General features: G+C 42.8%; 2 protein-coding genes across 4 annotated transcripts; both read left to right on the forward strand.

Annotated features, from left to right (window-relative positions):
* Positions 1-73: 73 nt before the first annotated feature.
* TEN1 (TEN1 subunit of CST complex) lies at positions 74-8,935 on the forward strand. 2 transcript variants are annotated; one of them, XM_084838154.1, is made up of 4 exons: positions 74-400; positions 3,002-3,118; positions 3,287-3,444; positions 6,233-8,935. In XM_084838154.1, exons 2-4 carry the CDS (start codon positions 3,030-3,032, stop codon positions 6,367-6,369), a joined length of 384 nt encoding a protein of 127 aa, XP_084694280.1. In that variant the 5' UTR covers positions 74-400; positions 3,002-3,029; the 3' UTR covers positions 6,370-8,935. The 2 variants fall into 2 exon arrangements, with proteins under 2 accessions (XP_084694280.1, XP_084694281.1); XM_084838155.1 differs by having other exon boundaries at positions 74-213; positions 6,233-8,934.
* Positions 8,936-12,187: 3,252 nt separating this feature from the next.
* On the forward strand, positions 12,188-27,381 carry CDK3 (cyclin dependent kinase 3). Of its 2 annotated transcripts, none has more exons than XM_084838153.1 (8): positions 12,188-12,392; positions 13,657-13,805; positions 15,257-15,334; positions 16,644-16,764; positions 20,603-20,773; positions 21,639-21,740; positions 24,867-25,070; positions 25,969-27,381. In XM_084838153.1, the coding sequence occupies exons 2-8, from the start codon at positions 13,678-13,680 to the stop codon at positions 26,089-26,091; spliced, it is 927 nt and encodes a 308-aa protein (XP_084694279.1). In that variant the 5' UTR covers positions 12,188-12,392; positions 13,657-13,677; the 3' UTR covers positions 26,092-27,381. The 2 variants fall into 2 exon arrangements, with proteins under 2 accessions (XP_084694279.1, XP_084694278.1); XM_084838152.1 differs by having other exon boundaries at positions 12,188-12,240.
* The last annotated feature ends 569 nt before the right edge of the window (positions 27,382-27,950 follow it).

Below are 27,950 nucleotides of genomic sequence, written 5' to 3' on the forward strand. Positions count from 1 at the left end.
TACATCCTAGTCCTGGTGCGCGCGCTGCGCAGGAGGGGGAAGTGCGGCGGCTTCCGCTGTGGGCGGGTCTCGCACAGCAGTGGCTGGAGTGCTGCGCGAGTGGCGTTGCCGCTACGGAAGCGGGGAGAAGTCGAGGAGGAGGCCGGGAGGGCGGGAGCCGCGTCTAGCGGGTGTCTGCACCCGTCAACTAGTGTTGTTAGCGGGTAGAAGTGGGTTAGTCTTCAAGGTGTCACTAGACGCTTCGCTGTTTTTGTGGGCTTTATGGATTTTGCAGACAGCTTCGTGGCTAGATAATACGTAGATGGACATGCAGTCGCAAATAGTAACTTGCATCTGTGTGCTCGTATCAAACCTGGGAATGTGTGATAGCTTATATTTAGAGGATTCGTGCATTTACAAGGTTTGTTGTTCAATCGTTCAGTCGTGTCCGACTCTTCGTGACCCCATGGACCATAGCACGCCAGGCCTTCCTGTCCTGCGCTCTCTCCCGGAGCGTGCTCAAGTTCATATTCATTGCATCCGTGATGCTAATTTACAAGGTTATTTAATCAGAAATATCTATGAGGGCTCTGGCCCCTCAGATAGGGCAGGCTACTTATATTTTATGTCCTTTATTAAAATATTTATATCCTGCCTTTCCATCCCAATGTGGTTCTCAAGGATAGATTTCCTCTCCACCTACTGCTGCTCTTTAGTTCTTTCAGCAGTTTCCCTTTGGCACCCCACAGATTATACTGGTCATAGACTGTAAGGGAGGGAATGAGATGCTCAAAAAAAAAGAGAAAGTAGAGGGCAGTGCTATCAGCAGATCTGTAAAGTACTAATAAAAGCTACTTCTTACCCTTACAGACTTTTTGTGAAGACAAATATGGCAAATAGAATCATAGAATAGTAGGGTTGGAAGGGGCCTGCAAGGCCATGGAGTCCAACCCCCTGCTCAATGCAGGAATCCAAGTCAGAGCATCCCTGACAGATGGCGGTCCAGCCTCATCTTGAATGCCTCCACTGTGGGAGAGCCCACTACCTCCCGGGGTAATTGGTTCCATTGTCGTATTGCTCTAACAGTCAGGAAGTTTTTCCTGATGTTCAGCCGGAATCTGGCTTCCTGCAACTTGAGCCCATTATTCCGTGTCCTGCGCTCTGGGATGATCGAGAAGAGATCCTGGCCTTCCTCTCTGGGACAACCTTTCAAGTACTTGAACAGCGCTATCCTCTCTCCCCTCAGTCTTCTCTTCTCAAGGCTAAACATGCCCAGTTCTTTCAGTCTCTCCTCATAGGGCTTTGTTTCCAGTCCCCTGATCATCTTTGTTACCCTCCTCTGAACCCTCTCCAGCTTGTCTGCATCCTTCTTAAAGTGTGGTGCCCAGAACTGGACACAGGACTCCAGATGAGGCCTAACCAGTGCTGAGTAGAGGGGAACTAGTACTTCCCAGGATTTGAAAGCTATGCTTCTATGAATGCAGCCCAAAATAGCATTTGCCTTTTTTGCAGCCACATCACATTGTTGGCTCATCTTCAGCTTGTGATCGACAACAATTCCAAGATCCTTCTCGCTTGTAGTGTTGTTGAGCCACGTATCCCCCATCTTGTAACTGTGCATTTGGTTTCTTTTTCCTAGGTGCAGAATTTGGCATTTATCCCTATTAAATGTCATTCTGTTGTTTTCTCCCCAGCGCTCCAGTCTATCCAGATCACTTTGAATTTTGTTTCTGTCTTCCAAAGTATTAGCTATCCCGCCCAATTTGGTGTCATCTCCAAATCTGATCAGCATACCTTGCACCTCCTCCAAGTCATTCATACAAATGTTGAAGAGCACTGGGCCCAGGACAGAGCCCTGCAGTACCCCACTCGTTACCTCTCCCCAGTTGGAGAAGGTCCCATTGATAAGCACTCTTTGAGTCCAATTCTGTAGCCAACTGTGGATCCACCGGATCGTTGTTTCATCTAGCCCACTTTGAGCTAGTTTGCTCATCAGGATATCATGGGGCACTTTGTTGAAAGCTTTGCTGAAGTCGAGGTATATGATGTCTACAGCATTACCACAGTCCACAAGGGAAGTTACTTGATCAAAAAATTAGATCAGATTCGTCTGGCAGGATTTGTTTTTGACAAATCCATGTTGGCTTTGAGTAGTCACTACATTGTTTTCAAGGTGCTTCCAGATGGATTGCTTTATCATCTGCTCCAGAATTTTCCCTGGGATTGATGTCAGACTGACTGGTCTGTAGTTCCCAGGTTCCTCCTTTTTAGCCTTTCTGAAGATAGGGACAACATTAGCCCTCCTCCAGTCATCTGGCACCGCCCCCATCCTCCATGATTTCTCAAAGAGAATAGACAGTGGTTCTGAGAGTTCTTCTGCCAGTTCCTTTATGACTCTAGGATGCAGTTCATCTGGCCCTGGAGATTTGAACTCATTCAAAGTCATTAGGTGTTCCTTGACCATATGCCTATCGATCTCAAGCTGCAATCCTGCCCCTTCAGCCTTACTTTGCCAGGGGGGTCATAGACCCTCTTTTGGGAGAAGACTGAACCGAAGTAGGAATTGAGCACCTCTGCCTTTTCTTTGTCATCTGTTATCATTTTGCCATCCTTATTTAATAGCTGAACAACCATTTCTTTCCTTTGCCTTTTTCTATGCAAAGAAAAATAGCTTTATTTATCTATTTATGTATTTATGTATTTATCTATTTATTCAACTATTAATAGCTGAACAACCATTTCTATCCTCTTCGTTTTACTATGCCTTCTACTTTGCAAATCAGAAAAATATTCTGCAAAGGACTTAAATTAATGTGAATACCATGGATGCAGTGAGTGGACAATGGTCTGCTAGGGTTGATTTGAGTGTTGTGGGGGGAAAAAACCCTAACTGAAAAACTAACAACCACCCTTATATAGAAAATAGCAATGGAGTCTCATTAGCTGGTCTTGGGATAGGTATATTTTGAAATCTCTGAAGTCTGAAAAATACCCTTTTAAAGGTTTGCTTCAACTTTTCTAGAATCTGCTCTCAAGAGCAGTTGTACACAATGCTTCCGGCTGCTGGAACGTATCACTTTCCTTGGGAAATAAACTCAGCATCAGTCTTGGAAGGGAAGACCCTGAGAACATTTGGCAGGTCAGTGGGGCTTTCTTCTGAGCAGGTGCCGGTTTAAGTTCAGTGCCTGTAAAAGCTGGTCCAAACAGCTGCTCATCAGATCTTGTGGCACAGTTCTCATAAGACTGAGCTACCGGATGCAGTGTTCAAAGTATTGTACACATTTGAGACCTATTTTTTGTATTTCAGGCTGCACTCCTATGATATGGTCAGCTCCCAAGCCACCTTAACAGCTCAGCACACTTCAGTTCAGCACTGCATCCGGGTTTGTACCCAGTTTGTGGAACCATTCCAAGCCCAACTTGGGTCTCTCTATATTGTCCTGGGGGAAGCTGAATATGACGAGGGTAAGAATGCCTATGTTTTCTTATTCCATGGGACCAGAAATAGTCTAGCCATGGGAATAGGGAGCCTGATCTAGCAAAACAACTGTATCAAGAGAAGGAAAATCAAATTATCTCATGTTTTAGTTAGTTTCCTAGTCCTGTTTGTGGTTCTTTTCCATCAATTGCAACTGGCACATAGGCATAAAAAGCTAATCAAGCTCGCTCCACACCACAATGTAACTTGTTGGGTACAGCCTGGGTCCTGATAATTTTACCCCAAGGAAACCAAAACACTGCAACATCGGATCCCAAATTCTTTGAGCAGGAAAAAAAACTTTAACTTGATTGTAAAACATAGAAACTGTAAGTTGATTACATCAGGTTTCATCACCTTGTCATGGAATTTGCAGCGTCGACAGGCACTGCAGTGGAACTGCATGTTGTGTGGTAAGCACTAAGGCAGCAGAGCTACATTTAAGCCTCTGGGGCAGGAAGCAAAGAAGGACCCTGTCTTTGCTCTCCACCACCGAGGACATATCTCAGGAGGGGAATTCAAATTCGCTCGTGCAGCATATGCAGTCCCCATAGCTTGCATCTGTCAAGGGTTTAGGCCTAGGCTGATCTCCAGATGAAGTGGCTGTGGGACCAGTGCTCTCTGTCTAGCCAGCTTCACTCCCTTAGCATGGCATAATCTCAAGGCAATGGGTACCTGCTTTTTACAGTGGCACTTCTACATGTCTACAACAGTGTCTAATCTGGAGCACTGTTATGGCTGATATGCATGAAAACTGAGATTGCCTTACACACCAGCAATTCAGATTGGAGGTGGTTGTTAATGTTTTTAAAAACCCACACGGATCCTTATGCTTGACAGAGGTTTTAGATCAGGGGTGGGGAACATGTGGCCCTCCAGACATTGTTGGACTGCATTTCCATCAGCCCTAGCCAGCATAACCAACGGTGAGAGGTGCTGGGAATTGCAGTCCAAATACACCTGGAGGGCCATATGTTCCCCATCCCTGCTTTAGATCGTAGGCCTAGACATTCTTCAGGAGGTCTGCAAGAAGTGCAAAATCCTGCAAAAGAACTGGAGAAACCAAAGTTTACCAGTGATTAGAGTGAGAGACCTAATGAGTGCCTCACAGAAGAGGTCCTTTTGAAGACACCCTTGCTTGTAGAGGCCTACTTGTCAAGCATGGGGGAAAGGACCTTCTACTAAACTCTGGAACGCACTCCCTTTGCTGGAGTTGCAACTGGTCCCCGCTGTCTGCATTCAGGAAGGGGATCAAGATGCATGTTTTTAATTTGGCTTTTAAAGTTGTTACGGTTTTTAAGGGGTTTTATGTTTTAATGTTTTATTATGTCTGCATTTGTTCTTGTTTCCTGAATTTTTGTAAACTGTCTTGGTTGGTTAAAGAGAGTTGCAATAAATAAAATAATGTCTTCCTTCTAGCACTCTGGTGACCTCCTTTATAATCCTGGAAAAATAAAATACGTTAGCCCCATTTAAATATAGGACATACCTTTGCATAGTTTTGTTTAGAATAGCAGATCATGCCTTCTTCCATTTATGGCTTGAGTGCGGAGGTTGGACTCCATGGTCTTATAGGCCCCTTCTAACCCTACTATTCTATGATTCTATGAAAACATAAGATTTCAGGAACAGAACTAGGAAGGACTACTTTTTATTAGAGCTGCAGAATAGGGGGAAAAATGGAACAGACAAAATCATAGGCTGGAAAATTATATGTAAAGAAGAATGTCAAATCAGAAATGGCCTACTGGATTCCAAGACTGACTTTTCTGAAGCATATGACCTATAAAATAGACATACCCCCTCCCTCCCTCCTTCTGTACGTCAATGGTTGTCTAAAGTCACTTTAAATACTTTGTTCTACATTTCAATGAGGAATGTGCCCTCTTCTCTTCCCACTTCGTGCACATTCTTGGCTATGTTCCTTGCCTGAACTCTGGAACAAATGCATAAATGTAAAAGGAAAGCAATTTATTGTTTAGTATAGATGAGCAGATACTAGGGGGCAGGATGAGGAAAGAGCAGAGAGGCATCCAAAATGTAGTCTACAGAGCCACTTTCTGCTGGCTGCCCATCCAAGTTTAAGGATGAATGTCTGCTTTGTGTGCTGTGGAAACAATTATGCAGCCTTAATTCAATATCAAAGTATAGTTCCCTGCATTTGTGTCTTATTTTTAATACAAGGACATAACAGTGCCATTAACAATGAGGTTCTCTGGGTACCTCCTACTCACTGCCCTAAGTTTGCTGCAATCACATCATATTGTGTGTGGCTGGGGGAGCTGGTGGAAAACCTCAAAAGCCCTCAGATACTATTAACACATGGAATTCTGTATTTATGCTCCTTGTAGTGTCATGATGTGCTTATGTCAAGTGATAGAAAGTGGAGTCTGCCACTGAATCAGGATATTTGGGGCCCTGTTCTGTAACAGGCATGTTATTCCCCAGAGGTCTGTTGTGTCACCTGAGTAAAATAGCATATTTCAGATCTGGGGGCAACACAGTGATAAATGTGACCTGTCTATTTATAGTTTTCAGCAGGACCAATTTTAAATGTGCACCTTGTACTCCAGTCTTAGACTTTGCACCAGCCCATCTTCAAGTGCTGGTGTAAAGTTGCAGTGTCATACTGCATTCCAAGCATTTGCCAGCACATTGCGCATTAAGACTGGGGTGTTATTCTGTTCCAGGCTGCATTATTGACTATGGTAGAGCTTTAAAAAATCCTTTAAAAAGTCAGCACATTTCTGACTGATTTATGTTTTATATTTACAGGTGAGGAGATGGTGCTAAAGGCCCGCGTGTTTACATGTGTGGAAGGAATAAACCTTCAATTATTGGAGAAGGCCATAGAGGAACAGAGAAAATATTTCCAGGACAGAGAGGAGAACCTGGAAGGAAGCCCTTCTTAATGTTGTGCTGTGGGAGGGACTTAGAATTCTTGCTATCCTGGATATAGCCAGCTCATCCCTTGCCTTCACTCCTATGTTTGTTTTCTACTGTACCATTTTGTAACACTTCTTTGAAACTGTAATGTCCATTTTGGGATTGGGACAAATTATTTTTCACAGGGCTTTTTATCTTTAAAGGTCAGAGAATGCAAATTGCCTCTAATATCCTAGAACTCCTTCCCGTATTACATTAGGGTGCTTGTGAGTCACCACCATGTTTAGAAAGCCATTTAAACAATACACAATGCAAAGGGTTAATACAAATCTCTACTTCAGAAGCTGACACATATTGTGGAATCACAGATTCTTGGCAAAAGTACTTGAAGCAGTTAAGTTTATTAGTATGCCGTATTTTGAAATCATGGAAGCAGCCAGAACTTGGTTTTTAAATATTCTTGACAGAGTTGAAATGCCCTTTGTCCTTCATCTCCCATTGTGACAGAGCTAAAAAGTAGTCTTGGTGATACTTCTTGGTGATACTTCCTTGCTGTTCTGTCAGACACTCAGTGGCCAGGTTCGGATGATCAGCGGGGGAAACAACGCAGCTTTGGTTGCCCCCCCCCCCCCCCCGCGCGCACACCAGTCACACAACCAGGATTACCCTAATTACCTGCGCTGCATTGCAGGTTGCCGTGTTGTCCGGACCCGGTGTGCGGCATGGCTGTGGTGACTTTTCACCCACACTACAACCCCTACTGTAAGCCATGGGTTGTAGAACGGCTACATATAAAATAAACAAGGGACAAGGATCCCACCACACTGAGTTCTCCGTTTAGTCACCAGAGCCACCCTATTTATTTGGATCCATCCTGGATTCAGCCTCCAAGCCTTAAAGCGCTTCGGTCCAAGCCCTATAATGTCCTTGGAGTTTGGCCAGTCACCATTCCTTATTTTGGCTTGGCTATCTGTAGGCCGCCGGGCCTGTAGGCAAGTTAACAGTAGTTCTAGAAACGCTTAGAGATCCATAGTGCTTTCTGCTTTTGTTTATTAATTGCAGCTCCTTGCAGTTAGGCCTCTTGGCTCATAAGATGAGTCAAATGCCGGTGGAGTGCTCCCTTAACACATTCCAGAGCTAATGAGTTTTAGTACTACATCACCTTGCCGACAAAGGTCCGTATAATCAAAGCTATGGTTTTCCCAGTAGTAATGTATGGCTGTGAGAGCTGGACTATAAGGAAGGCTGAGCGCCAAAGAATTGATGCTTTTGAACTGTGGTGCTGGAGAAGACTCTTACAAGTCCCCTGGACTGCAAGGAGGTCAAATCAGTCCATCCTAAAGGAAATCGACTCTGACTGCTCATTGGAAGGACAGATTCTGAAGCTGAAGCTCAAATATTTTGGCCATCTAATGCGAAGAGAAAACTCCCTGGAAAAGACCCTGATGCTGGGAAAGACTGAAGGCAAAAGGAGAAGGGGACGGCAGAGGATGACATGGCTAGATAGCATCACCGATGTAATGAATATGAACTTGAGCACGCTCTGGGAGAGAGCGCAGGACAGGAAGGCCTGGCGTGTTATGGTCCATGGGGTCACGAAGAGTCGGACACGACTTAACAACTCAACAACAACAACAACAACAACTGTTGTCAGAACCTAGGATGTGCCTGAGAGTAAAGCTATGTTTATCTTAAGCTACAGGTGTCCATGCTGAGAAAATTGTGACAGTCTTGCTTCTGCCAAATATGTTACAAGCACTGCTAGGCTATGCTGGGAAAGTTGTAGATGAACAATAATTAATGCTTGCACCTGTCATATTATGCTATACCTGAACAACATGTATGATATAAAATCATCGTGTAGCACAGTTCTTTGTTCAAAGCTTTTGTCTGATCCAACCATTGGGTATGCCTGTGCGCTGTAAGTACTCAGTAGTCTCCTTGTAAGCAAACATGGATCTGACTTAACACTTTCTCGGCCCCTCTAAATCTTGGAAGCCCATGGCCGGGGCATACAGTATCCCTCATGCTGTTTTTTTTCCTAAGATCTAAAAATAGCCCCAGGTCCAATAGGGTTTGATATTTTTTTCCTAGCACAATTTTCTGTTCTACTCTGGTGTGTACCCCACTTTTTCATGACTAGGGGCTTCCTTTTGCTTTCCAATTGAACCATGTTACTGCTGTGTTTTACCTAAAGAGATCCATTTATATTGCATACCCAGGGAGAAAGCTTTACCATCCCTGGCAAAGTACCTCCAAAAGCCAGGTTCCATATGTGCAAGAACATTGTTGGACCTGTGAGGCCACACAGGCAGTCTGCAACCTCCATGTGAGTTGCTGTCTTTGAGTCTGAGGAAGGTAGTTAAGAAGTGAGGCTAGATTATTGGAAAGTGGCTAAAAATGTCTTGAGTTGAACACACAATCTCTGAATTTTATTGGGAATTCTAAGGCGAAACCCCCTTGGTAAGGATCTCTATCCAAAACTATTTTTAACCACACTGTGGTGGTTCTGAGCCCCCTAATAAGCTTATATTCGGTCTCCCCGTTATTGCTACAAAGACTAAACTATCAAATAAACTTTGACAGAGTTTATTGTTTTGTCTGTTTCTAAATAATTTAATCTTCAATATTGCCATAAGCGGCTTGAGGGTTTTGCCCTGTTTTGAATTAATAACTAAGAAAACAGCTGAGAAACCTGAGTGCAATCTCTGCCCACACTTTTTCTAACTTCTGGTAACCAGTCAGGAAGCCCCTTGGGTTCACCTTCCTGTGAAGACAGATAATTATAGCCATTCCTGCTCTATTTCTTTTCGTTCTCTCTTATATCAATTTCTGCCCACAAGGTCCACCATTACCATCAACACCTGAGCTACCTTGGGTGCAAAGCCTTCCAGTCCCCTGCTCTGCCATTTCCATACCACCACCTTCCCCTCCTAATTTGGCAAACGCTATTTTTCCCCAATCTCTGTCTCCACAGGATGGCTGTGAGTGACAATATCAGAACTAATTTAGTACTTGGGACATGCTATCATCTCTCTGACCAAAATGCTCATGATGAGCTTGAGATGGTGAATGAAATCAGGGAGGCATCCAAATGACTACAAGTTTTGTAGTAGTGGGTGACTTCAATCACCCGCATATTGATTGGATAAATACATGCTCTGGTCACAACAAAGAGCTTAAATTTCTTCATACCCTAAACTGTATCCACGCAGAATTCTGTTCCCACAATGGCCAACCAGATGCCTATGGGAAGTCCACAAGCAGGACATGAACACAATAGCACCCTTCTGTTCACGTTCCCCAGCAACTGGGATAAACAGGCATTCTGCCTCTGAAACTGAAGGTAATGTATAGCCATCAAGACTAGTAGCTCTTGATAGCCTTATCCTTCATTAATTTGTCTAATCTCCCTTTAAGCCATCCATGTTGGTGGCCATCGCTACATCTTGTGGAAGTGAATTCCATAGTTTTAACTATGTGGTGTGTGAAAAAATATTCCTTTTATCTATTCTGAATCTTCATTCAGCTTCATTGGATGATCCCAGGTTCTAGTATTACAAGAGGGAGAAAAAGTCTCCTTATCCACTTTTTTCTGCACCACACATAATTTTATATACCTCTGTCATGTCCCCTCACGCCTGGCTTACCTTTTTTCTAAAGAGCTCCAAACTTTGTAACCTTTCTTCATAGCAGAATTGCTCCAGCCCCTTGATCATTTCGGTTGCCCCTTTCTGCACGTTACCCAGCTCTACAATTCCCTAAAAATAAGGAGCATTTCATTAATTCCATCTGCATCTCTTCTGTTGTTAAACTTTATGGGCGTGGTCCTAATCTCAGCATTATCTGCCTATGAAACTTGTCAGGGCAAGGAGCAGAGGCGCCTTAGTAGTAGTGTTCTAGTCAGGCATCCTGGCGTTATACTCTTTTAGGAGGCAGGTACACACTTGTTTACTTAGGAGGGCATTATAATGCAGTCTTCTTGTATAATGTTTCTGCGTTTGATCATGATGTCATCAACTAAGCAGGAGAGAAATAGTTATGACATACCTTATATTACTTGTTAGCAGTTCTGATTTCCCGTGCATGTATTGTACGATCTTCCATGCTGAACAGGGAAAAACTGTTTTTGATGCCAGCAGATCTTTAGCAGATGAACTTGAGCACACTCCGGGAGAGAGCAGAGGACAGGAAGGCCTGGTGTGCTATGGTCCATGGGGTCACGAAGAGTCGGACACGACTGAACAATTGAACAACAACAACAAGACCTTTAGCAGAGTGCTCTTACTGATACCCCATACAAAGATTGCACACTTTGGCTATGGATAAGTCTTGAGTAGCTACCAACCTAACTGGATATTCACAAGCACTATATGCAGATTAACTCTTGCCAAGTTTCAGCTAATGCCCTCTACTGTCCCTTATGGGAGACTAGCTAAAGCACCTTATCCCTTGCACTACTGTCATTGTGGTTCAGATGAGGTTGAGGACCTTCCTCATTACTGAATAGTTCTCTGACGCAAGACATTAGGGAAAAATACCTTGTTGGCTTGCTAAAAATCAGAACAAACTGGTCCGTTTGCCAGAATCTACATTTCTTGTTCAATAACAAGGACATAACGAGTGAGAAGAGAGAAGAGACTCTTGAGAAGAGTCACCACTTTCCTAATGGCATTAGCTAAAGTCTGCACAAGACTTAATAAAGCAGATTACATAGGTTGTATCAAAGAAAATTTATTATTTAATACTCAGTTTAGGCCTTGTATGTTTTATATTGGTTTCCTGAACAGACACTTCTATAAAACCTGGAAATCAGTACTAGAGAATTTTTAACTGTAATTTTAGTTTGCTAGGCCTGAGTTATCTGTAATTTTCTTTCATCTATTTTTGACTTGCTTGTTTTTACTTCTGTAATATTATGGATATTTTATTTCTGTTATATTGTGAGGACCTAGGATTATAAACAATAAAACTGAACTAACTGACTATATGCAGATTAGAGATGTCATTCCACCCTCTCATATATTGAATGGGTAAAAAAAAAATCTGCCAGTTTATAATTTTTTTCCTACCTTACTTTTGAGAACTCAAAATGGCATCAAATGATTATCTTTGTGGCATGACCACAGCCATGATGTCCGCTGTAGTGCTCAAGACAGAGCATAAAATATATCCCCCCTTAAAAATTAGGAAATGTTCTTGAAATTATGGGGTATGCATTTCCTCCACCCCAGGTTTAAAATGCTACTTGACTGCTTAAGCACAGATCCTTTTGCATACTAAAACTTGTTTGTTTTAACAAACTATTTTAAACTGTTTTGGGGGTAGAGGTGGGATGGGAGAAATGTGTTATTCGTCTTGATTGCTATCCAGTATGTGTCTACAATGCACCTACCATGACATATACCTCTTTTACCTCAGGAATAGCTGCATTTTGTTTTTACTTTTACTTCTTGGGGTATGCAGCTGAAGCACTACCAAAACTGGCAGAACTGGTTTAGCCAGAGACCATGGGAGTCTCTGAAAAATTATATTCTGTGCACAGCCAAAGGGAATCTAATCCAGATTAAGTGATTTTGAGTATCCTTAGAAGTAATTTGAAGCAGTGCCAGAGTCTACCCTGCATTTATTGCTCCATCTGAATTCCTACAATTTCTTGCCTGGGAGGGAGGCAGACATTTAAGACATACTAGCTGAAGATAAAAACTGAAAAGAAATCTGTTTGTTTGTTTGTTTGTTTGGGGTTGTATTATTATACTTCGTAATAATGTACATTTTAACGTCTCCCTCTAGTGGTAGAAAAGCCCGGTTCTGTGAGGTGAAGTTTGACCCCTTGGAAACTCTGTAGTTCAGCAGGAAAGGAGAGTATGGAGGCAAATGGAAGATTAGATCAGCAGGTGGGAAGTCTTGTGAGGAGCTGGGAGCCTAATAATACACTGAAATGACCTGTTTAGCAATGTGTGACTCACTGGGGAAATGGGGTGGCTTAGTGGCTAACATTCTGGGTCTCCATAGCTGGAGGTCTGGACCTGAGACCTTCTTAAATTAGGTGAGATTCAGTAAACCTCTTTCCTTTTAAGAATGCCACATCCCGGAGTGTCACATAAAAGATTGTTCTTATTCAGAACTTTTCCAGTCCTATATTTTGAACTACCCAAATAAACACATGTGTTACACTGAGACCCTGCTTTTGGAAACTTTGATGTGACATCCCCACTTCCTTTAGATTCTAGTCCAGAATCCTCTTTCCCACAAGAGACGCCTTCTGAAAGCTAACAAGCAGGGCATGAAGGCAGTAGTGCTTCCAGGCCGTTACCCCAGTCAGCCCTCACAATATCTTGTGGCTATGAATCCCATCATTTAAACATTGTGTGAAGAAGTATGGGAGAGGGAGAAAAAAAATCTATCCCTTTTCTACATACCATTAGTATGAGATCAGTGCTTAATTTGCAAATTGAGAGGCAAATGAACAAGTCAAAGAGCAACTGTAATGTAGAAGTGGCCACCAAAGTTTGGCTGTGGGGAACCCAGTGGGGTGGGTGTCCCATCCCTGCTTGGCTATGAGATTCATTGGGTGGCCCTGAGCAAGTCACTGTCTTCAGGCTCATCTGCTTCACAGGATTGTCTTGAGAATAAAATGTTGCTTAGAACAGGGTAGGATTTCAATAAGGCTATCCTCCATCCATTATGTGGGGATGGGAACATGCCCAGCCCTACCATTGGGCAGAGTGATGGGATCACCTCAGGTAGCAAATGCTGGAGGGTAGCAGTGCCATTTACCCGGCTGTTCCTCCTGACCCTCCCAGCCATTCCCCTCTGTTGGAGGACGGAGCTGTGTATGCCACAAGACTGCCCTGGGCCTCCTAAACTAGCCCAATGCAGGATGCTATCCCGTTACCAGCAATGAAGTAAGATTTAACTACCAGTCCAGTCAGCTTCTGTACATTGAATGGGGATGGGACATCATCTTGTCCTTTGCCTCAAGCAGCAAAATACCTTGGGCTGGTCCTGGATGAGATACTGTGTTCCTGGTGCTGGGTTGCAGCAGCACTAAGGCAACAATAAATGTTCCAGTAATCAGGATTTTTTTGTTTTTGTTTACTGAAGGGGATTAATTAAAATGTAAAACAAGAAGGGATAGCCATTCGAAGGGGGTTACTAAAGAGTCATTTAAGTAATATTTATGCAAACCTTGGTAGAAGGGCTGTTACTTCCCAAGGGCATGAGGATAGGAAGAATGGTGGTATGCAATGCTATGAGGTAAAGAAATGGCAAAATAGGAAAATCACTAATAATCTGAGTAAATGTTATAGCAACAAGTCAGAAGACAAAGAATGGACACATTCCAAGATGTATTCCAGAAAGTGGAGAAGATTGGTGAGGGCACCTATGGAGTAGTATATAAGGCCAGAAACAAACAAACAGGCCAATTGGTCGCTTTGAAGAAGATCCGTCTAGATTCGTAAGTATCTGGAGTGGACCCAATACTTCTAATTCACAAACTTTCTCCTGAATCTGCTACTCTTAAAACTTATGAAAAGTTTTTCAAATAGCATTTGTTTATTGAGGGTTTAAGATGTGAGAAACATGGAATTTTTTTCTCTTAATCATGCTGGAAAACAATGGCTAGGGTATGTTCACATAAGGTTTCATTCTTAATCGGGTTCAGCTGCTAATGAAAAGCAGGGGTGGGCAACTTTTGGCTCTCCAGATCTTTTGGCCTACAGCTCTCATCATCTTTCACCATTGGCTATGCTAACTAGGGTTGATGGGAGTTGTAGGCCAAAACATCTGGAGGGCCACAAGTTATCCACCCCGATGTAAAGTATCCTTAACACTAGAACAGCAAGCACCTTAAGAATGGAGATTAATGGCTAATTTGGCACCAAGCTAGATGTGACAAGAGATGCATGACTGCATCCCTTGTCGTTTTGCAAATGGTAGCTACATGTGCTTGCAAGATTTTCCTATTGGCAAATTGCAGCTAGGTTGAGGGGGAGGATTTTCATCAGGAAGACAGCACAGGGGGAAAGGGCTAATGGTGTGGTCCCAATCCATTTATATTCGGCTTCCTATAGAACTCAAGGAGCTGTGCATAGGGTTCCCAGTGGTCTCCTATCTAGTCACTGACCAGACCTGGACTTGCTTAACTTCAGTACGGTTGCTGCATTATGTACCTTCACACTATGCCCTGAGTGCCCAAGTGCATAGTAGTGGGATGAAAGGTGAACACATTCACAAGAACAGGTTGTTTATGGATCACCTTATATAGGAAACAAAAATTCCTGATTTACTCTCTGAGTGGATGTATGACTGAACAACAAAACCTGTAAAAGGCTTTTCACCTCCTAACATGGTTTCAAGTAGTTACTGTAGGGTAGTTATCTCAGGCAATGCAATAATCACAAATGATCGAACATGAGAAATTTAAAGTGAGAGATGTTTTTCCAAGATGCTCTGAAACTGCCTACATTAAACTCCATCTGCTAGCTCTAACCTCTTGTCCAGTGTCCAGCACCTGCAGCCCCATCCATACCAGCTCTCCACATCCCAAAAAATTTCATTGGCTTCTCAGTACTCATATGCCATTACTGCAAAGTCCTTACATAGCCCTGACCCAACCAAGCAGCTGGATTGATTGGTAGAAGAATGTCATTTCTTAACTTTATTAATTTAATAGTTCATCTCGAAAGAGAGAGAGGTGTATGGGTTGCACTGGTTGATTGTTTAGCTTGCATCTCTGAAATTTCACATATGTGATTCTTTGTATGATGATAAGCCCCATAAGCATTCCATAGAAAAATATATAAAGATAAATAATCACTGATAGAAATAATTACTGATCAATCTGCCCAATAATGCATTCCTTAGGAAAAACTGAATTGCTTAATATCAGAATCTCTTTCTCCACAGGGAAACAGAAGGAGTTCCTAGTACAGCAATCAGAGAAATCTCTCTGCTGAAAGAACTGAAACATCCAAACATAGTGAGGTGAGAAAGCTTCTGAACTTTGCTAACTGTGTTAGGCCATAGCTGAATAAATGTTGGGTGTTCTTGTCCGTAACAATACCAGCATTGCATAGATTCATACATAGATGTAATAGGGAGGATTTTTCTAGATTCAAGATGCAATCCTTGGGAGACCTTGAGGAGAGCAAATTGTTGGTGGGTCACTTTATGTTTGAGCTGCCACTTGCAAGTTTGAAGTCTGATTATTTAGGGACAATGAGACCTCCTGGGGCGGTAGGGATCCTGGCTTGAAGTCATTGTTATTACCATAGGGACCAGAGGGCTGGGTTGTGACACTTCATTCTTTATTAGGGCTCTACTTCTGGGTTTTGTCACAGGAAAAAAATATATCAGTAAAGTGATACCAGCTTTCTTTTAGTGTCTGTGCAGACATCCTGAGAGAAGTTGCCTTGTCCCCTAGCTTATCTACTTCCAAGTAGGTGTGCCACTTTGCTGTTTTAAGAGGTGAAGTAACATGTATATTGGTGATTAAATTTACCGGTAAATAGGTATATTTACCTATTATTGTTCCAAATAACATGTTGGTATACCTACTTGAAAGTAAATAATTTTGATTTCTTATTCATTGTCTCTTATTGAACCTGTCTAGTTCTTTGCAGATATGTACTTTAAATGTACAAAGAACTGCACAGGAGAGAATGAGGAACAAATCAAAATGAAACAAACTGCTACAAGAGATCTTTGGCATAAACATAGATACTGCAGGTTATATTTAATTTAATTAGCGTGACATACACATTAATTATATTTTATATTTAATTATAACTACCAATGTTTAGGCTAAGCCTCCTTAGCCACTAAGGAGAGGTCTGGCGGCTACCAATAGATTATGCAATTGTGTGACTCAAGCCTTTAACTCAATGGTTGTTTTTTTACTACTTTAGTCCACCCTTCTTCCAAGGACCTCAGGGTGGCTTACAAGATTACCCCCACCCCATTTTATCCTCACAACAACCCTGTGAGGTAGGTTGGGCAGAGAGAGAGAGAGAGAGAGAGAGGGAGAGAGAGAGAGAGAGACTGGCTGGCTGGCTGGCTGGCTGGCTGGCTGGCTGGCTCAGGGTCACCAAGTGAGTTCACATGGGTGACTGGGGATTTGAACCTGAATCTCCTTGTCTTAGTCCAGCACTCTAAATGCTATATCACACTGACTCTCATTCTGTTATATTAAAAAAAAGCGTGTGTGGTGGTGGTTTATATTTTGATGCAACGGTGATAACATTGGTTCTTCCAAGTCCAGACATTCAATCATTGGTTTTAATCTTTATTCTAGGCTTCTTGATGTGGTACACAGTCAGAAGAAACTCTATCTAGTCTTTGAATACCTGAATCAGGACCTTAAAAAGTACATGGACTCATCCCGTACAGGGGAGCTGCCTCTAAGTTTGGTCAAGGTACAAACTTATATACACAGACACATATGTCCACAAGTGGAAACATGTTCCTTTGTCCATCATCTGTCATTTGCTACGAAGAATCCAAACTGTTTATCAGACTCCTGACTGTTTCTTTAGAACCTGAAGCCTGAAGTACTGCAAAGCAATTGACATAGAGGTCTTCCACTTTCTACCTTTAGGGCCTAACTACAAAACATGTGTAATACAATACCAGTAGCATTGCTGTTGTTTTAAGAGAAAAGTTGCTTTGAGAGAGGGCAGTTTAGAGTGAAGACATGATAGGAGAATGCGGCACTTAACCTTTAACACTCCCCTGCTGCTTTTCCAAATTGCAGCTACCCAGAAGCTGATTTCCCCTCTGTGAGTTTCCCAACACATGTTTTACAAGAGTAAGCACATTTCTTTCTTTCTCTCTTTCTCTAAAATATTTCTAGGCTGCCTTTAAGACAGGAGCCCTTCCAAGGCTGCTTACAACAATAAAATATACTGATACAATTTCATAAAAACAATAAAAACACACACACATAATCAGGGGGAAGCCAGAGAAAACAAATAGGTTTTCAGAGCTTTCCTAAAAGCCTGCAGTGTTGTGGCCTGATGAACCGTTGTTGGCAACCCATTCCAGAGGTGTGGGGCTACTGCAGAAAAGGCCCTCATATACTTCCTCACCTAACCACTCAAAAGGGGGCAAGTGAGAAGGGCCTCTGTTGTTGTTCTTCAAGTGCAGGCAGACTGATATGGTTGAAGGTGGTCCGTCAAATAATTTGGTCCCAACCCATTTAAGGCTTTCAAGTCAAAACCAGCACTTTAAATTGGGCTCAGAAATGCAGTAACCAGTGCAGCAGGCACAGTATAGGCATTATGTAATCTGACTGCCTCACCCCCATAAACGTTTGGACAGCTGCATTTTGCACCAGCTGAAGTTTCTGAGCCATCTTAAAAGGCATCCCCATGTACAGCATATTACAGTAGTCTATCCTGGACATCACCAGTGCATGGATAATTGAGGCAAGTTCCATCCTCTCTAGATAGGGCCATAGCTGGTGTACCAGCCTAAGCTGGTAAAATACACTTGTGGGCCATGTTTCCACAACAACGGAAGAGTGACGCAAACAAAGGAATACCGGATTTTTTATGGAATCGGCATGGCTCTGCACAGGGCTCCACAAAGGACTGTACTGCACCATTACAAGTCGCTGACAGAAACATACTTCCGGGTGGGGTGGGGGGATTGGAAGTGAACGTCATCAGACTAGCAGATGCTGCTCAACCAATAAGAGAGGCTCCCCCCTCCAGGCTTTACTTCCCTTAATAGCAATCTTGGGAACAAGCCTAATTGACCATAATGGGAGTTATTTCTGAGTAGACTTCCCGGACCTATGTCTGATTCCTCCCATTTTTTCCCTTTCCCTCAAAGTACCAGGCTTCTTAATTAGCAGGCATCCCTGAATAAATGTGCTGTCACGCGATAGCACAAACATGCAATAGTGCACTTTTGGGAACAAGCCTCATTGACTACAACAGGAGTTAGCAGGAACCCCTGAACTAATGCGCTATCACTATCGATAGCGCATTACTTCAGGGGTCCCTGCTAACTCCTGTTGTAGTCAATGAGGCTCATTCCCAAAAATGTGCTATTGTGCAACAGTGCAAATGTGTGTTAGTGCAATTGAGTGATAGAGTAATAGCAAGAACTGACATAGAGGGTATGCGTATAGATGGAAGAACTGCACAATAGTGTTGAGATAGTGCCTTAGCGTATAATATGAAAACTGGACTATGATGTTTGCGGCATCGTTTCCTGGGTCCAAAGGACACAAAGGAATATTAGCCGTGGATCCTCCCCATGTGTAGTTCTGGGGAAGTGACCTCAGATAAACCTGATTTTCAGGCTGTAGTGGGAGTACTTGCTTGTCTACACTAGCATGGTTATATGCACTAGTGATCTAGCACTTATTTTCAAAGTTTTTTTAAAAGTTGGTCCCTCAGCATCCTGCTCCAAAATGGTGGTGAAAGTTCCAGAAAACAGGGTGAGAAAGGGTTGGGTCAGTGAGGTCACAGGTGAGCGACACCCCCCCCAAGGGCAGGGCTAAACACCCCCATGGGCAGGACTATCATACCAACACAAGTGCAGATGATGGAACACACCCCAACAGGACCATAACCAAGCCAAAGTAATGAGGAAAAGTCGGACTAGAACCAGTCTCAGAAGAATCAGTTTTTCCGCAATAAACTCCAGGGCGGCTGCTGGATGGCCATGACATCATTTATCCCTAATGACCTCCACACGCAGCCAGTTTGGAGTAAATCAGTCGTGGAAACACACCCCTGGACACCACAGCCATCTGAGCTTCCCCAGTTAGCACAGAGTACAGGTGGACTCCCAGACTACACACTTAGTCTTTTGGGGGAGTGCAACTCCATCTAAGAGCACTTGTAAACCTCCACATGTTTTCTACAATGGAAGAGGGCATCCTTGAATGAGTTATTCCTTCCACTCACTTGAACAGGCAGAGATTATCATGCAAATCAGAATTGTATGTACTTCTCTGTGTGGGAGAGAGCCTCCTCCCAGTTTTAGTCTGGAGGGGGTTCAGAGGAGGGCAACAAAGATGATCAGGGGACTGGAAACAAAGCCCTATGAGGAGAGACTGAAAGAACTGGGCATGTTTAGCCTTGAGAAGAGAAGACTGAGGGGAGAGATGATAGCGCTCTTCAAGTACTTGAAAGGCTGTCACAGAGAGGAAAGCCAGGATCTCTTCTCCATCATCCCAGAGTGCAGGACACAGAATAATGGGCTCAAGTTACAGGAAGCCAGATTTCGGCTGAACATCAGGAGAAACGTCCTGACTGTTAGAGCAATATGACAATGGAACCAATTCCCTAGGGAGGTGGTGGGCTCTCCCACACTGGAGGTATTCAAGATGAGGCTGGACAGCCATCTGTCAGGGATGCTCTGACTTGGATTCCTGCATTGAGCAGGGGGTTGGACTCCATGGCCTTGTAGGCCCCTTCCAACCCTGTTGTTGTTTATTCGTTCAGTCGCTTCCGACTCTTTGTGACTTCATGGACCAGCCCACGCCAGAGCTTCCTGTCGGCCGTCACCACCCCCAGCTCCCCAAAGGCCGAGTCTGTCACCTCCAGAATATCATCCATCCATCTTGCCCTTGGTCGGCCCCACTTTCTTTTGCCTTCCACTTTCCCTAGCATCAGCATCTTCTCCAAGGTATCCTGTCTTCTCATGATGTGGCCAAAGTACTTCAGTTTTGCCTTTAATACCATTCCCTCAAGTGAGCAGTCTGGCTTTATTTCCTGGAGTATGGACTGGTTTGATCTTCTTGCAGTCCAAGGCACTCTCAGAATTTTCCTCCAACACCACAGTTCCAAAGCATCTATCTTCCTTCGCTCAGCCTTCCTTATGGTCCAGCTCTCGCAGCCATAGGTTACTACAGGGAATACCATTGCTTTAACTATGCAGACCTTTGTTGTCAGTATTCTATGATTCTAGTCCTGCAGAGCTCCAAGAGACAGGGCTGAGGTTGAGGGAGGCAAAACTTAGCCTGTTTAACTTCTTCCTGTCATGCAGTTGTTAAAGACAAAATAGCCTTGCACTAAAAAGTTGGCCATCTTAATAACACCTAACAAAGAACATGGGAAGCTTCTGTCTGGTTAAGCCTTTACTTTCGGAGAAATGCCAGACATTACACATTACACATGGAATCCATTTACGTTACAAGCAAGGAGAATTTGCGATATATCTTATTGGACTATGAGGAATGATATGCCAACCTTCCACGGTTTCTTCATGTTTGGTCTCTAAAACCTTTCTCCCTAGAGCTACCTTTACCAACTACTACAAGGTGTGAGCTTCTGCCATTCCCACAGAGTCATCCACAGAGACCTGAAGCCCCAGAACTTGCTCATAAATGAAATGGGAGCCATTAAACTGGCTGATTTTGGCCTAGCTAGAGCCTTTGGTGTTCCACTCCGTACTTATACTCATGAGGTAATGTCTGTCTGTCTGTCTGTCTGTCTCTCTCTGTAGGAAATACTGAGAAGGTTTATATTTATCTTTAAGGTGGATTTTTGCCATCAGAATGGTACAGTGAAGGGAGAAGCTCCAAATCAGTAGAATTTTCCTCTCTATGCAATAGTTAAAGGTACAGGAGTTCCCCTAAGGGTGTGGATTTGGCAATCTTATTTGGTAAAGAGAGGAGAAAAAAGGGGCAATGAAAAGAGTGAATATGATCTAGCCTTCAGCACAGACTGGAATTGGCAAGTTTTAACTTGGAGACTGTGCCTATATCTTTAGGGTCCTGTGGCACCTTCAAGACTAACACATTAATTGGGGCATGGGTTTTTGTAGGCAAGAGCTTATTTCAGTAGAAATGGGCTCTTGCTTATGAAAAGCTTATGCCCCACTAATTTTGTTGGTCTTGATTTGCTAGGCCTGTTTTATTATAGCAAACTAACATGGCTTCTCTCCTGGAATTTAGATTTTTAAATGCTTAAATTTTTAAAGGCAACAAAAGAGGATGCAGTCATCTTGCCTCTGAGCCCACTCCTCCATCAGGTGCCCACCCTCCCCTCCCACATGCTGTAGCAAGTGGGCCTCTAGTTTATCCCAAAGAGAGAGTGTGAGTGAAGAGGCACCAGTGTCTGCTTTTCTGGCTGGAAATAAGAGGCCATACTGCAGTGGACTTCAACTAAATGAGACCACTTTTTTTGCAAAAGGCTAGATAGGCTCTCATTGTGCTTTGAGCTTTGAAGCTTATCATTCAACCATAAAAGTTTTTAATTGAGGGTGGGGAGGTATTGCAATGTATGATTAGCATATATTGGACTCAGGCTTTCAATGTGGTTCCTTCTAGGTTGTAACCTTATGGTATCGGGCTCCTGAAATTTTATTGGGTTGTAAATACTACTCAACAGCTGTGGATATCTGGAGTATTGGCTGCATATTTGCAGAAATGGTAATATACTTTATTTTGTTTGTTTTAACTATAAAGTGTCCCATTTTTTAGACACCATAAAATGTTTACTTCCCATGAAAAGCTCAAGTACTGGTGGGTGGCTTATTTGTATTTACACAACTTCTCTCTCTGAGAGGTGCCTCCGGGTGATTTTCAGGGATCTTTTCTCACCCTTGTGTCACAGCCACCCCATTGAGCAGGGCCCCCAACTCTCATGTAGCTTTCTGAGGGGGCTGGAGCAACAAATCTGCGTAGCAACACATGACCCAGCAGCCAAGAGCATTCTCCTCGCCCTCCATCCCTGCCCACAGTATGGGACTGGAGAAGCGCATGGGGAACAAAGATGTTTTCTATCCCATGCCTCTGTTATCAGCACAGCTACCTTGAGTGCTCTGCGCTCCCAGGCACAAATACCTGCAGCCACTGTGGAAAGTGAAAACATCCCCAACCACCCTTCCAATGGCCCAGCAGCAGCATCCCTGCCTCAACATCCCCCCCAAAGCTGCAGATGCCCCAGCCCCCACTGCAGGAGCATGTGGCATGGTTAGTGGTAACCACCATGCACTGTGGTTAGCTTAACCACCCTTCCCCAAGTTATATCTGAACAGGACTAGAGAGTCAGGAGACCATGCTGAATAGCTGTGTGGGGGAGAGAGGAATCCCCCTAAATTGGGTGGAGGGCCTTATGCATGCTGTGTTCTTCCCTCACAGAAGGTCCCTTCCTCTTGTGGAAGGCAGATTCTGAATCCAACTCAATATTTTCAGCACCATCTCAGGACTTTTTATTTGCCCGGGCATTGTAACTGCTTCTTTTATATTGCCTCCACTAGTTTTATTGTTTATATGAAGGTTGTTTTGTTATTTTTATAGCATTGTATTTGTTATAATACATTTTTATGGCTTGTACACTGCCCTTGAATGTGCTTGGATGAAAGGCAGTTTAGAAATTTTATAAACAAAGAAAATAAAATGTGTTCATCCCCTTATATTGGCAGTATTATAATTAAATCAAAGTCTTCTTTCCCCCCTAATTCTAACTCTTACAAGTACTGAAGTATGCATAGATTTTTATTTGCTGCTGTGGTCTCCATACTCTTCTTAGATATCTGTTTCTTGATAGAGGGCAGAACAAGAAGCCTGTATTCTTTCTTCCTTTTCTTTCTTATTATTGTTCCCTTTAATATATTGTTATATTATCTTGTTTTTGTAAACAATCCTGGAAGCTCTGCTGAATGATAGTATATAAATAGTTTAAATAAATATGAATAAAATGTATTACATGGTGAGGCCCATGCCACATCCTCCTACCCTATATCATTGTCAATGTCCTAGAGGGATTGTTGTTAAAGAAATAAGTCAGGACCATGACTGGTAGGCTAGGGTTAAATGACGTTCAAAGTTCTTATGCTCAGTTTAGCTTGCAATTTAGCTTAGTCCATTCCTTTGAATATCCGGCTAAACTCTGGCCAGTTGCATGGATGATCTGTGGGGGAAGCAAACACAGCATCGGTTGTTTCCCTGCCCCCATGTGCCCCAGACTGGGTTTACCCTAATTACCAGCACTGCAGGTTGCCATGTTGTCCAACCCAGGACATGGTGTGCCTTTGGTGACTTTTCACCCACTGTACAACAAGCCATGGGTTGTAGGGTGGATGAAAAGTTATCACAGCCATGGGTAATTAAGGTAATCCTGGTCATGTGACTGGTACATGTGGGGGTGGGGGAAACAACTAACACTGCATTGTTTCCCCTGCTGATAGTCCAAACCTGGTCTTTCTCTTTGCTTCCAGATTCTCTTATATGTGTTCGCTGGCTTCTAATTGATATGAGAGAGAAGTGCAGTGGAGTAGCAGCCGCTAGAGGTTGCTGCTGTATTAGAGGAAAGGGGGTAAATATGACTTCACTGTATTAGATGAAAGGACATGAAGGATCTTAATACTCTTTAGGTTTGAAAATTGCAAAAGTGATAAATTTAGGCTCCTCCTTTAGCCTCATCCCCCCCTTGGCCTATACATAAAAGCCAGGCCAATTACTTCCCCCAGAATAACAGAAATAAAAAATCTTAAACTTCATATTGGTACATTTCAGGCTTATATAGAAAGCAGGAGTGGACAACCTGCAGCCCTTGGCCTAATTTCAAAAGTTCAGTTCAGATCTCAGGCAAGAAGAGAGATCTGTCCCTTCACCAGCAGCCTGCTGAGGACTGAGAGAGAGAGAGAGAGAGAAGCAGAGATAACTTTTTCTTGTTTTTATGGCTCTACCCAGTGCTTTTTTTCTGGAGAAAAAGGTACTAGAACTCTCGGATTACTCTTCCTCAGGAGTAGATGGTAATTAAATTGTAATGAAGAGCATTAAAATAGTGGACACTGTCTGTCTGTCTATCTATCTATACAAAAAAATTGAAGAAAAAGTGCTGGAACTCAGTTCTGGTGAGTTCCACCAGAAAAAAAGTACTGGCTCTAGCTGTTATCTTTTATCCCTGTGCTCTCAGCAAAGCAAAATATGGTTGAGCTTTTAGTTCAACTGAGGTTTAAGACAATAATATCAAACAATGTAGCTATATTATCTTATATTTATTTGATTTATCTTGAACTTCAGTTGAACTAAATTTCAACCTCATCATGGTATAAACACAAATTAACTGCAGTCATAAAAAGCACGATCTGCGAAGTTCTGAATTACCTTTTCTTGGTGCTTCCCCTTTATATTTAATTCTGAATTAAGTCAGATACATCTTCTCTGTCTCTCTCGTCCCTCCCCTTGCAGGTAATTTCAGACTATAAAGAACTCAAACTCTTCCTGAGTTCTACTTCCTGAGAAGAAAATGTGACCCAATGCCTATTCTGTTAATATAAAGTGGGCATATGAACATATGATACTGCTTTATACTGGATCAGACCCTTTGACCATCTAGTTCAGGGGTGGGCAACTTATGACCCTCCAGATGTTTTGCCCTACAACTCCCATGACCTCTCAGCATTGGTTATGCTTGCTAGGGCTGATGGGAGTTGTAGGCCAACACCCTGTTTTATGGGAACTTTAGTAGGATAAATATTAAGGTTACCCAGAAAGTGAATAATAGGTATGAAAAGGCAGGTGGGTGAATCATCCTTTATCTTGCTGCAGGTGACCAGAAAAGCCTTGTTTCCTGGGGACTCTGAAATTGACCAGCTCTTTCGGATTTTCCGCACTCTTGGTACACCTACTGAATCATTGTGGCCTGGGGTGACTCAGCTTCCTGACTACAAAGGGAATTTCCCCAAATGGCCGAGAAAGGACATGAAGGTGGTAATTCCTCAATTGGATCGAGATGGACGAGACTTACTGGTTGTGAGTAGAAGGTTGGAACAAAGGACTTGAGGTTGTTGTTTTTAAATCCTTGTGGCAAGGGTGTCATAAAGCAAAAACTTAAGCTAACAGGAGATTCAGCCTCACCCTGAAAGTGTATTTATGATTCATACTGATTTCCTAGCCTTCCCCAACCTGGTGCCATCTAGATGTTTTTGGCTACAACTCCTAGCATTCCTAACTATTGGCTCTGCTAGCTGGGGCTGATAGGAGTTGAAGTTCAAGATATCTGGAGGACACCATGCTGAGGAAGGCTATCTTATCCCACTATAACAGACCATCTGCACTACCATTTTCATGCAAAGGCCATACTAGGGAGTAAAACACTAGGATTTCAGAATAGTGGCTGGCTAAAGGCTGCTTGGATTAAGACTACAGCTGAAATCCTATGCACACACCCTTGGAATTCCCATTGAAATCAGTGGCAGTTACTTCCCAGTAAATATGTATATGATTAGGCTGTAAGATTAAACCTTCCAACATGAGTCATAATATGTAATCTCCATAGGACAGCTTTTCTAATTCCCATTAATTGTGTTCTCTCAAGCGTCGTTCACAAGATTACCTCCAGTTTTGTACTCGTAAGAATGTATAAAGAGCCATGCTGGATCAGACCGAAGGCCCTTCTAGTCCAGCATTCTGTTCACACAGTGGCCAACCAGATGCCTATGGGAAGGCCACAAGTAGGACATAAGTGCAACAGCACCCTCCCTCCCACTTGTTTTCTCTTTGCTGCACACTTTGGGAATTAGACAATATTGTTATTCTTTCAGTGTTATTTGAATAATATGCACTGTTCAATAAAAATGGGTTGGTGTGAATGGCTAGGATTTAAGGATTATGACACATTTGGTCACTTTCATCCCTCTTTTCATTACAGCAACTACTACTGTATGATCCTAACAGGCGCATCTCAGCCAAAGCTGCTTTGACCCACCAGTATTTCTGGCAGACTCCACGGGATGCCAAAGAGCAATGTGTGGTAGAGAGGTATGCTCTATGAAAGGAGGATGCTCTAAGCAGTGTTTCACTGGAAATAGCTCTCTGGTTTACCCCTTCCTAAATAATTGAGCAAGGGAGTAGCTTGTAGTTGGCATTGGAATGACTACAGAGGATGGAACCTGTTCATCCTGGTTTAGATGCTCTTAACCTTTCACTGGTGTTAATACGTTCATGTACATTTTGTCTGTCCTAAATGGTCCAGTTTCTTATAATGGCTGTTACTTACTTGTTCTTTAAATGAGCCAACAAAGTTGGTGCTCTTAGCTGCATATGAAGGGGAGAAATGTGACTTGCAATCTTAGGCTTGCTATCTATTTGAGGATGGAATGGGGCAAATGTTTAGCGAAGTCTGATTCCTGCAATTGCATTTTATTTGATCTTTGCTATGGTTCACGTATTGCATTACAGAGAAATTGGTTGTAGTAATTTAGGCTATATTGGAACAATCTATAAAAGGCAGGGGTGCCATAATTTTGAGTTATCACCTTGATGTTTGAGTCTTCCTGTTTTTAATATGGTAACGTCCCACCAGGGGTTCACATCACTATTGGCAACTAACCATGCTCAAGAGAAAAGTGGAGGTGAATCAAACATTGTACAGCCACTCCAAAATACGATGAGTTTCTTTCTGTATCTATCATCATAATCATCATCATACTATTTTACCTTAGGAAATGTTTCCCCTCAAGACAAGACAGGAAGAACTTGGTGTCTTTGCCATCTAGACCATTTTGCATTGATACCGGTTTCATTTCTTGTTCAATGAGAATATGAAAGTCTCTGATCATCCAAGAGAGAAGCTGAATAATCTAGCTAGTTCAGGGCATAAAAAAGAAATATTTTATAAACTCCATTTGCTGATCTTAGGCCAAATTGGATCTGGAGATCTTAAGTGAAGCGTTCTGCTCATAGAGCTCTCCCACTGATGAAATAGGGGACAGGCAATTTTCACTTATTTCCTCTTCCCCCTGCAGCCCCTTGTGCCTCTGAAAATCTGCTCCAGGGGGTTGTGGAACCCTCTGGAGCAACATAAAAGGTAGCACAGGGGATTGTAGGAGGGAAATAAATGAAAATTGCCTCCCCTCTCCCTTTTGGCAGCAGGAGCTTCTGCTGGATGAAGGGCCTTTCTGCAAATGGAAGAACTTTGGATCTAAGCTACTGTCTATAGTCAAAGGTTCATTTAAAAAGTGTTTTAAATTATATTTATCATTAGCTGTTAATGTTATTGTAGATGTTTCTATCTGAGCTAAATAGAATAAAATATATGCTGGATAAGCCTCGTTATAATACCACTTGATGGTTCAAAAAAGTCCTCATTGACAAGTGAGACTCTGATGGGACAATCATGTATACACTTTGGCCATTTTAAAATTTTGAATGCATGCTGTACAGCAAAGCATCTGGAATTGCAAGGCATCTGGCTGTCATGTAGGTTCTAGCCATCATGGTTACAGAAGTTGTGAAATGTTGCACAGCAGTCAGGCTTACCTGGAAAAGTCTTGCTTGTCTTTTATTGCCTACGGTCCTGTTTTGGGCTGACCATTAGATTTCTGATCATGTGCATTCATTAACCATGTGTCTCCTTGTAGGCCTTTAGCATGTTATTTTTTAGATCTCTGTAGTCTTATAGTGTACATTCACTGGGTCCTTTAGCTTCTCTGTGGTTTACTCAACAGAGTCATGCTGGCTGTCTCCACAAGTGATTTACTCTGAGTTGGGTGCGTTTGGAGGTCGTTAGGGATACATGACATCATGGCCATCCCGCACCCACCCTGGAGCTTATCGTGGAAAAACCAGATTTCCTGAGACTGCTTATAGTCCAATTCTTTTCCTTAAGTCGGGTTCTTCACAGTATAGTTG

Source organism: Heloderma suspectum, chromosome 2 (assembly GCF_057233095.1).
Source record: "Heloderma suspectum isolate Gila_16-S chromosome 2, 16-S_ref, whole genome shotgun sequence".
Lineage (NCBI taxonomy): Eukaryota > Metazoa > Chordata > Lepidosauria > Squamata > Helodermatidae > Heloderma > Heloderma suspectum.

Bases quoted from the DNA above. Each gene is read 5' to 3' on its own strand.
- TEN1 (XM_084838154.1), top strand. From the start codon at position 3,030: ATGCTTCCGGCTGCTGGAACGTATCACTTTCCTTGGGAAATAAACTCA. The intron at 3,119-3,286 runs GTCAGTGGGGCT...TTTGTATTTCAG, and splicing joins ACCCTGAGAACATTTGGCAG to GCTGCACTCCTATGATATGG. The intron at 3,445-6,232 runs GTAAGAATGCCT...TTATATTTACAG, and splicing joins GGAAGCTGAATATGACGAGG to GTGAGGAGATGGTGCTAAAG.
- CDK3 (XM_084838152.1), top strand. From the start codon at position 12,211: ATGGAGGCAAATGGAAGATTAGATCAGCAG. The intron at 12,241-13,656 runs GTGGGAAGTCTT...TAAATGTTATAG, and splicing joins ATGGAAGATTAGATCAGCAG to CAACAAGTCAGAAGACAAAG. The intron at 16,765-20,602 runs GTACAAACTTAT...CTTTCTCCCTAG, and splicing joins TGCCTCTAAGTTTGGTCAAG to AGCTACCTTTACCAACTACT.